We start from the raw sequence: 9,918 nt of genomic DNA on the forward strand, positions 1-9,918 counted from the left end.
TAGGTGCCATTAGCTTTTCTGATGGCTTCGTCACACTGACGACTCATGTTCATCTTGGAGTCCACGGAGGCGCCAGGCAGAGCAAGGGCGGCAGCAGCCCCGCGCCCCGCAGGAAGGCAGTGGGCCGGGACAGCGGGGCCAAGGCGGCGCCCCCCTACCGCCGCCGCGTGGGGCTGGTGCAGGACCTGCTGCTGCTCGTCCAGCACGGCCGCCAGCACGAGGCCACCGAGCTGCTCCGGCACCTGCGCCAGGTGAGCTCCCCCGGCCCCGGGCCCTCCTGCACCCTCCTGCTCCTGCCCTGCTCCTCTGCCCAGCCCCAAAGTCCCTGGGATGCTCTTCAGACCTTCTTTAACATGTAGTTGTGGGCCCTACTACCCTTTGGGTTGTGAGCACGCGTGTGCAAATACTTTTTCGTCGCGTGCCGTCGTCTTTCGTGGATCATGGCCCGCCTAGACTAAACTAGGTATCCTTAGAAGTCCCCCAGCCCCCTCACCATTTTCATTGCCCTCCGCTGGACTCGCTCCAATTTGTCCATGTTCTTTCTGTAGTGGGGGGCCCAAAACTGGACTTAGTACTCCAGATGTGGTCTCACCAGTGCTGAATAAAGGGGAAGAATCACTTCTATTGACCTGCTGGCAACACTCCTCCAATGCAGCCCAGCATGCCATTACCTTCTTGGCAACAATGGCATACTGATTGATGGTTCATATTCAGGTTATTGTTCACTGTAACACGTTCTTTTCTGCAGAGCTGCTGCCCAGCCAGTCAGCGCCCAGCTTGTACTGGAGCATGGGACTGCTCTGTCCAAAGTGCAAGACTTTGCACTTGTCCTGGCTGAACCTCGTGAGATTCCCTTTGCCCAAGTCCTCCAATTTGTCTGGGTCACTCTGAATCCTAGCTCTATCCTCCAGTGTATCTACTACTCTCCCCCCTCCCCCCCTCACTTGGTGTCATCTACAAACTTGCTGTGTACATTCTATACCACCTTCCAAGTCATTGATAAAGATATGGAACAAAAACAGCTCCAGGACAAGCTCCTGGGGCACTCCACTAGATACTGGCTGCCAACTAGACATTGAACCAGTGATTACTACTCTCTGAGTCCGATGCTCCAGCCAGTTTTCTATTCAACCTACAGTCCATTCATCCAGCCCGTATTTCTTTAGCTTGCCTGCAAGAATGTTATGCGAGATCGTATCAAAAGCCTTGCTAAAATCAAGGTATACCACCATCCACCCATCTCCCCACATGCACAGAGCCAGTCATCTCATCATAGAAGGTAATTAGGTTAGTCAGGCATAACTTGTCATTGGTGAATCCATGCTGACTGTTCCTTATTACCTCCTTCTCCTTCAAGTGCTTTGAGATATATTCCTTGATCATCTATTCCATGATTTTTCCTGGGACTGAGGTGAGGCTGACTGGTCTGCAGTTTCCTAGATCCTCCTTTTTCCCTTTCTTAAATATGGGCACTATGTTTGCCCTTTTCCAATCATCCAACTCTCGCAGTACCCTATGGTGTATTCCATCTGGCACCATGGACTTGTACATGTCCAGCTTTTTTAAATAGTTCCATTTTTCTAGCCTTTATGGTCATGACCACTAGGTCCTACTTCTGTTGCAATGTACTACTACCTCCTGCTTCTCCCAAATTATTTTAATGCTTTGTTACAGTAGGTTTCAGGTATCTGATATAATTGGTTTTTTTGGCCCCTGTTATTTCAACATGCAAAACAGAAGTCCTGACCTGCTCCAATAGTATAAGATTCTTAGGGCCTTGTTACACCTTACATTGTGAGCTGTACAAATGTTGATTGGTGTTAGTGCTAGCTTGAGTTTAAAGTAGTCACACTGCAGGCTAGCGAGGACCTGGAGAACTGAAAAGTAAGAATCCCCTGCCTCCAAGTCCGGGCTTCCTCTCTGCTTCTGGAGTCCACCCCCACTTACTTGTGGCTGCCAAGCAGTCTGTCTCAGGGAATAAGGCAGGGAACAGTTAAGCTGCGTGTCCAGTCACCGCTGCCACAGCAGGGTTGCTGCTCTTCTCCAGGCTGAGCCCAGCCCAATGCCAGTAGCACCAGAGGGTAACACAGCTCCAAGAGACTCTTACCCTAGAGTGGCATAACTTTGAGTCACATAATAAGTGCTTAAAACTAGTTTCAGGTGTTAATGTGCAGACAAATTCAGGAGTTAAGGCCTTCAGGAGCTGCCCAAAATTACCTTGTAATGTGACCTTTAGAAGCACCATGCTAATCTAACAGAAATAAAATGTGTAATTCAAAGAAATTAAAATGATTAAAAGCATATCTGAGAAATCTCTCTTAGCCCAGCAGTATAAAAGCAGGGTGTGACTCCCTTCTTTTTGATTACCACTAACAGAAACCAAGTTTCGCTTCCCACTCTAGTTTTAATTGCTTCTTACTTGCATTGCCAGATACACCTCCATTCCCCTGAGCCAGCATCTGTTTTTTCAGCATTTCCATCTTCCAAATGAACATTGGACCAGAGCTGCAGAGAGCTGGAACCAGTCAAGAGACGAGTGCCTAATGAAAATTTTTATTTTATAAAAGTAGAAGTATAAAGAAAGCTATGAAATGCAGCTTTTTATACTGAAAGTCAGTTGGTTATATCACTAACATTCAGCTTTTGCATTAACAAACTGCCAAATGCATTACAGAATTCCAGTATGCCATTTACCACAAACCAAACCTTATGTAATGGGCACAATCTTGCAAGATGGCCTAGTGGCCTACATAGCAACCATTTGACAGGTTGGATTAGCAATGCCAGAAAATGAGTACTTATTTAACACACTAAATTGTATTTCATATTTAATTTGCACATCCATAATTCAAATATTTACCATCACAATTAAATTCTATTATGTCTCCAAAGCAGTCTACTCATTCGCACAGACATCTGTGCGCTACTGTAATATTTCAAAAAAAGCATATGCAACTACAATACAAAGGGGCCAAAATGAAGTGTCCTCTCTTCTGCCTTTATATTGCTATCTAAAAAGCCCCACAATACTTTGAAATGGCCAGCACTGGATAATATATTCCATTACCCAAGATGTAACAAGTGAAATAGAGACAGACAGTGTTTTCTTAACATGCACTTTCAAGAAGATATATTTTAAGCATCACATGATAAGTTTTAAAAAGGTGCATTTTACTCTACTCTGACTTTCCCAGGCCTTACCTTTTAACTTCTTGGACCAAAAGGAAATTTTGATCCTTCCAAAGAGCAAAAAGGTTAACATAAGAAAACCTAAATTTGCAATAGACAAGTTCCAGTTAATTCCATGCTTACCTGTAGGATCCCATGTTAAGTTATGTGCAACTGATTCCAGTAAAATTTGAGCAGTCTTCTGCCACTGATAATGTAACCCCTAAAATTAAAGTGGTATATATTAGTTTAAGTGACATTCTTCCTGGTCTGTTAATGGCTTTTCCCAGTTAATGTCCTGAACTCAACAGGAAGTCTTACTAGGTATTAGGCATTAAGTTCTAATGTATGTCTAGTTACCAAAATCTTTTAAAAGAAAAACTAGAAAATGATAAGACAAGCTCATACAAAGCACAACAGTGATCTCATTTTAAGTTAATGTATGAATTAACTGAATTCAGAGACATAAAACTACATGCAATTGATAAAACAATGTTATTTTATCTTGTAAAAAGTGCAACTGATTTGAAAGTAAAAGAAATAGCAAGCAAATGATACATTATTACAACTATTGCCAATACTAACACTAGATGCACCTAAAATTAGTAGGCTTTAGAACAAATTCACAAATAGTACTTCCCCACCAAAAATAAATAAATAAAAAAATGACAAGCATTTTACAGAGCTCTGGGTAATATCCAGATCATGGTGCATGCTTTCCACTTCACTGGAACCTACCTAAGAATAAAAAGAAACAAACCCAAGAAACATTTGCCCAGTATGTAGTCCACCTTCAACCTTTGGGACAGGGTGGTTAGTTTTCTCTTACTTAGTATACACATTTTCCAAATCTAGAGTTAATTATTGCGAAATAAAGTTAAGAGCCAAAAAACTTTCATCAGCCAGGGTTTTGCAGTCCAAATTTAAAAAGTCAATTCACCCTCACTCCAAACAAATAATATACCAATCTGCAAGCTTAGCGTTGGATCTGTGAAATGGTTAAGAACAAAATGAGATGCAGAATCTAGGACATATGAAGCATTTAACATTGTGATACTCTTGTTAACTAATGCAACTGTTAGCAAATGAAATACCTGGAGGGAAGAGAATCAAAAACTCAACATGGAATTTAGCTAATTTTTTTAAAAGTCTGAAGGGCATGGATTTTTGTGTGAGATAGCTTTTATTGGAACATCTGCATCATTAGGCTAGATTTAAACAAGTTTTGGAACACACTACATTCTTTTTCAAGTCTCAAGAAGTCATAGCATTTGAGGAAGTTCACTGTTGTCTATGAAGGGTGTCATCCTGCCCAATCTTTTTCTTGATTTAAAACTAACCAAGCTAGCCATCTCTATTTTAATCTGGTTGCTGCCTTGAATGAAAAAGGTCACACCCAAATAAAAGTGAAATCACAGAAATTATTCTAAATTTCAAAGGCATCCAGTCTTAGACTGTTCACTTACAGTATGGTGATTGTTCTTCTGTTTTAGAAGGGTAACTGGTTCAAAGATACAAATAACGTTTCCATAAGAAGCTGCAATCTAAACACAAAATAATGTAAAGAAATATTAATTAGAAAGCTAGTTGTAAATATAAATAATTTATTCTACCATCATTTCTCCTTTGTAAATTCATTTGTTTTCTTCTTGAGCTTATTCCTACACTTCTAAGTCATTAGCAAAAACGGAAAATAAAAAAATTAGGTAACTTCTCACGCTTGTAGACTATTTAAAAAATTGATAGAACTAGGGGAAAAATCCCTTCAAGTGATTTTTTGGGTTAAGATATTGAATGATGGAAAAAAAAAATGTTTAGATGTGTATGTATAACCTTCACACATTTGGTACAAAGAATCCTTCCACATGCAAATTTAAAGTACCACGTGGGAAAAAAAAAAACCCAGTTAGGAACACAGTGAGATTAAAGACTGCACTCAGCCATGTACCTTTTTTTATATCACTGTTATATTGTGGATCAATCTCTGCAAACAAGAGAACAAGACACTCACCATAACCAGTGAACGACAAAAATAACAAACATGCAAAATCAAGCAAGTTAGCACAATCCAATACTAACAGCAACATAAAAGGCTGCAAAAAGGGCTGTTTCATTCATGGAATTCCAAGTCATGCTATTTTACATTAGCGCTATCAGTTAATTGCAGTTTCTGTATGCAATTAATACAAAAGCAAACTAACACACATTTTATTAACAGGCATTAAATTTCACACACTGAACCACTGATAGCCCCAGCCCCACAGTACTTGTGAGGACTCGTGCAGAGCCCCAACCCCGGCCCACCCTGCACCCGCTCCAGACATGGCATAGCGGAGCAGACCAGCATCAGACCAGCTGGAACCCACACACACATTCCCAACTGTGGCCCACCCCATGCCTGCTCCGGACTCGTCTGCCCACACTGAGCAGTGGCAGTGACCAGGCAGAAGATGCTACTCAGCACAGGGGAAAAGCAGCCCCTCCCCCTTGCTGCTGCCAGGCCATTCTTGCTACAGCCACCCAAAGCCCACACATGGGCTACCTTGCAGCTCCAAGTCACTGCTGCTTCCCAGTCGCCCAGCGGTGGCAATGCAAAGGCGCCGGAGGGCAGTCCAGGTGCAGGCTCCAGGCAGCTGCATCAAGAAGGGACAGGCAGTGGCAGAGGGGAGGGGCCACTTTCCCCCTGGGGCAGAGCAGCAGCTTCTGACAGGCCACTGCTGCTTAGCATGGGAGAGTGAGTCTGAAGTAGGCGCAGGGTGGGCTCATGTCGGGCCTGTTTGCATGGGTTCTGGGTCTGCTCCAGCCAGTGCGGTCTGGAGCAGGCATGGGGCAGGCCAGGGGCTGTGCACTGCTGGTGGTGGCACAGCACATAGGCTTTATACCATTGGGTGGAGGCGTGCTGGGTGCTGGGCCTGGGTACTGACTATTGTTTTAATTGTGTGATCAAACTGCAGTTAATTGCAACTATTTTTTTAATCTCACAATTAATTGCAATTCATTTTGTCATAGTTTGTCAGCCCTATTTTATATATAGGAACAACCATTAATATAAACATATATGAATGCATGTTTTAAACTTATTTTCTCCTAGAACAAATTTAAAGGAGGGCTCCAGAGACTGTAATGCTCTTTAAAGACCTCCAGCGAAGAGTCATTTCCAGCCAAGACAGTATGTTATCCAAGACTGCTGTATGTAAACCTGCACAGGTTTAAAAGGGTAAAATAAACAGCACAGATGATACAGATGAAAGGCATCCTATATTCTGAGGAGTTGTGATGCATGGCTGCAATATGAATGAAACAGAACACTATTAACTCTTATCTTTTTAGATTATTTAACCAGCATCAGTTTTTCACTCCAGCAAAATGCTAATATTTTTGTAAAAGTTTTCATAAAAATTCAGGATACTGAAGCACCATGCCTCTTCAGTTTTAGTTATAAAACCAGGCAAAAATGTTAAAATCATATCCTCAAAAATACTGCATCTAAATTGCTAGTAAATTTAAATAAGAGCTAAAGGCCTAAGTTCCAAGAGGAAATCAGCTTTATAATAAAAAAAGACGAAGCAGTCCAAACATCAGCATGACCCAAAAATGCCAAATGTAATTTTGTCATGGCCAAGAAAAATCCTAAAGAAGATTTCTTTTTTGGCTTTTTACATCAAGCTAATATTTGTCCCATTTTCCCTATTCTAACACTGGAATACTTATCCAATTTTGAAATCAAGTAATTATTCGTATAATTACTACTTGTCCCCCTTCAAAAAAAAAAAGAAAAATGTTACAATTGATACATAAAACTTAACTCCCATTTCTAATTATAATATTAATTTTTTTTTAAACTCAGCAATGCAGTTGGTGTAACTTTTTTGAATGATGCAGTCAGAACCAACAAACATTTTATATCAAAAAAGAGAAAGCAAGACTAGCCTTCTGCAAAGTTGTGTTTTGTTTGTGCACAGTCACACAAACTACCACTAAGGCAGAGGGATAATGAATAAGAGACAATATTAATTTAGCCCCTATTAAATTGATCAAACATTGCTTCTCAGACAAGCCAAAAAACTATGTTCAGAAATCATGACTGCAAACAAGACTTACAAGAACACCAATGGATTTACATATACTTACCATATTTTTATAACCCTAGATACAGTTAACACTGGATAAAATTCACCTATCAGGTAATTCTCCACTATGCTTTCGTTCTCTGTTGTTCCGATTCCTTGCCCCCCATTCAATTATTAAACCTGATAATGAATCATTATTGGGTAATTTTCCATTGTCTGCAATCCCTCTAGAGGGATGAATTAACCAGAATTATACTGCTCTTTGGATAGGGATTCATCACCGAATATTAGACAAGGCCTGCATTATTTTGTCAGGTCATTTTTATAAATTCAAGGACAGCAGGCTATCCTTGGGGAAAAAGGTTTGTTATCTTTCTCTGCTTCCTCCAAATCAAAACTAAAAGAGCAAGTGTAAGAAATTCCCTACCATAAAGCTAAGCAAGTCACAAGCAAGAAAATCTTTCTTTGTGGCTTTCAGGCCCAACCCCCATCCTCCACATTTCACAGAAGCTATCAACACTGTACTTATCCAACAAGGAAAAGGGCTATGCCTCTTTCTGGACAAGTCATTATGCAAAACGCAATGTAAGCAGTACATGTAATGGATGCCTTCCAAACCAGTACAAAACATCTGAAAAACAAAATGCGAGAATGCTACAAAACCAAGTTCTTCTGGGGAAAGAGAGTAGGCATCATTGAAAAATGCCATATTTGCTGCTAAATATTATGCAACAAGCAAGTGACAGAACTGATTTTCCATCTCTGATACATTCAAAGAATGTTAAAGTTCACAAAGAGATAAACTTGAAAATCAAATCCTACTGTGCATCTATGTTATGACGTGTAATTACCAGGTCATTACCAAATTTCTAAATCCTTTTTTTACATCACATACAGTTCCAACCTCCTTCTGACCTAGAGAACTTTATGGCACTGTTCATCATAAAAGCTGAGTGGAACTTTTATTTCCATACAAAAAATATTCCAAGGAAGAGCAAAGAATGAGACCGTCATTAAAACAGAGTTTTCATAAATAAAAATGGAAGGCATACATGGCATTTCTATTTCAAACTACAGGCAACCCCCACTTAGCACTCTTACTTGGTTCCTGAAAAACTGAGCATTAAGCAAAATAGCATTAAGCAAAACAAAACGTTATTGACGAACCAAGATGGCAACCATGAGTGTTATAACGAAACTCGCTGAACCCTAAGAGAGACTCAAGTATCAATATAAAATGAGAGTTATAGCACAACAGCGCTACGTGAAACAGTGCTAAGCAGAGGTTGCCTGTATTAGAATAAGCCAACTGAACATTTTCAAGCCACAAAAGGCCAGTCACAATCTAGGAACCAACTCCCTGTTTGATATCAAGATTTTTATTACAAATTTGAGGTAGTAAAGCAATGAAAAATAGCAGTCTGGCAACTTCTGACACTGTGAAACACATAACTCAAGTTTTATTCAACGTGTAGCTTCAGAAAGATCAAAAGTGAGGAATTTCAGCAGAAAATGTGAAGCGACAGGGACAGACCCTACTTTATAGACGTGTTTAGAAAAACAGTTTATAAGCAAGCCATGGAGTTGCACTATAACTCTACTTATTAGATGAAGGGTTTAGTTAAGTTTAATTGCTGTTGGAGAAATTTCAAATGACATTTTGAAAGGATGGCCGTTATTCTTTAAAAGCAGGTTATTATCTTTTAACCCGATTACTTTACACAGGTAAATTGATTTATAAATTACCAGACTTCCAGAAAAAAATCCCCACACCATTGGAGGCAGGTGATAGATATTCTATTGAAAAGGAGAGAGAGCAGTTCCCCCTTTAAACAGCTTTCCTGTACTGGGGGTTGAAAGAAGTGGTATCACCTGACCTGATGGAAAGGCTGCAGGTGTTCTAGTAAGTCATCCGCTCCTCCCTACCCAGCCAAGCAAAGTAAACCCCCACCCCCTGGCCTGAATTCCTTCACATGGCCCAATTAGCAAATCCACTGCCAACAAAAGTAGCAGACAAAGGGGTTTTGGTTTGCTGCAAGTATTATGCAAGTTCCTTTTTTGGGAGACTAAGTACATTTTTTTTCCCTCTCAATATTAGCAGTTCTCTCAGTATCAGACTGGTAATGGCAACATGGGTTTCTCTCACCATCACTACAGAAGCTCATAGGTGCCTGGAGGTAAGTCAGAAGGTAAAGTTCAAGTTACTGCATTTTAGTAGGTGGCAAGCATCCATAATACACAGGTACCCATTCCATTGGGAGGATGATTCCCTCAAACCCCAACTGAACTTGGAGAAAGGTACCTCCTTTGAGTATGGGGGTTGGACTAGATGACCTCCGGAGGTCCCTTCCAGCCCTCATTTTCTATGATTCTATGATGATGAGGAGGAGGAGGAGGAGGAGGAGGAAGAAGAGGAGGATGATTATCATCATTGAGAAGGAGCCTGAAGCTCCCAACACATGGTACACCAAGGAGGCAACATCCTTCAACTTTGATGCAAAGGTGAGGGCATGATCCTAGCAATGGGCTGAGAAAGGTTGAACGGCTGACAACAGCTCGCCACTAGATGGAAACTATAAAGGAAGGAATAATGACTTGCACAGAATAAGTTATTGCTTAATCAGATGAGTTAAAGTTGTGACCTAATTAATTTACATGCCTTTCATATGCGATTTCTTTC

The 9,918-nt window shown here is 40.7% G+C and overlaps 1 protein-coding gene across 14 annotated transcripts in view; it reads right to left on the reverse strand.

Moving 5' to 3' along the window:
* The window catches only part of DMXL1 (Dmx like 1), a 116,712-nt gene that overhangs the window by 99,428 nt on the left and 7,366 nt on the right, over positions 1–9,918 (reverse strand). For all 14 annotated transcript variants that reach the window (XM_025215890.1, XM_014524852.2, XM_025215882.1 and 11 more), the window contains exons 2-4: positions 4,635–4,712; positions 3,313–3,391; positions 2,420–2,540 (exon numbers count right to left, since the gene is read on the reverse strand). In XM_025215890.1, the coding sequence (XP_025071675.1) occupies positions 2,420–2,540; positions 3,313–3,391; positions 4,635–4,712 (278 nt within the window). The remainder of the gene's footprint in view (positions 1–2,419; positions 2,541–3,312; positions 3,392–4,634; positions 4,713–9,918) is intronic.

The sequence above is a fragment of the Alligator sinensis genome, unplaced genomic scaffold (genome assembly GCF_000455745.1).
Source record: "Alligator sinensis unplaced genomic scaffold, ASM45574v1 scaffold418_2, whole genome shotgun sequence".
Lineage (NCBI taxonomy): Eukaryota > Metazoa > Chordata > Crocodylia > Alligatoridae > Alligator > Alligator sinensis.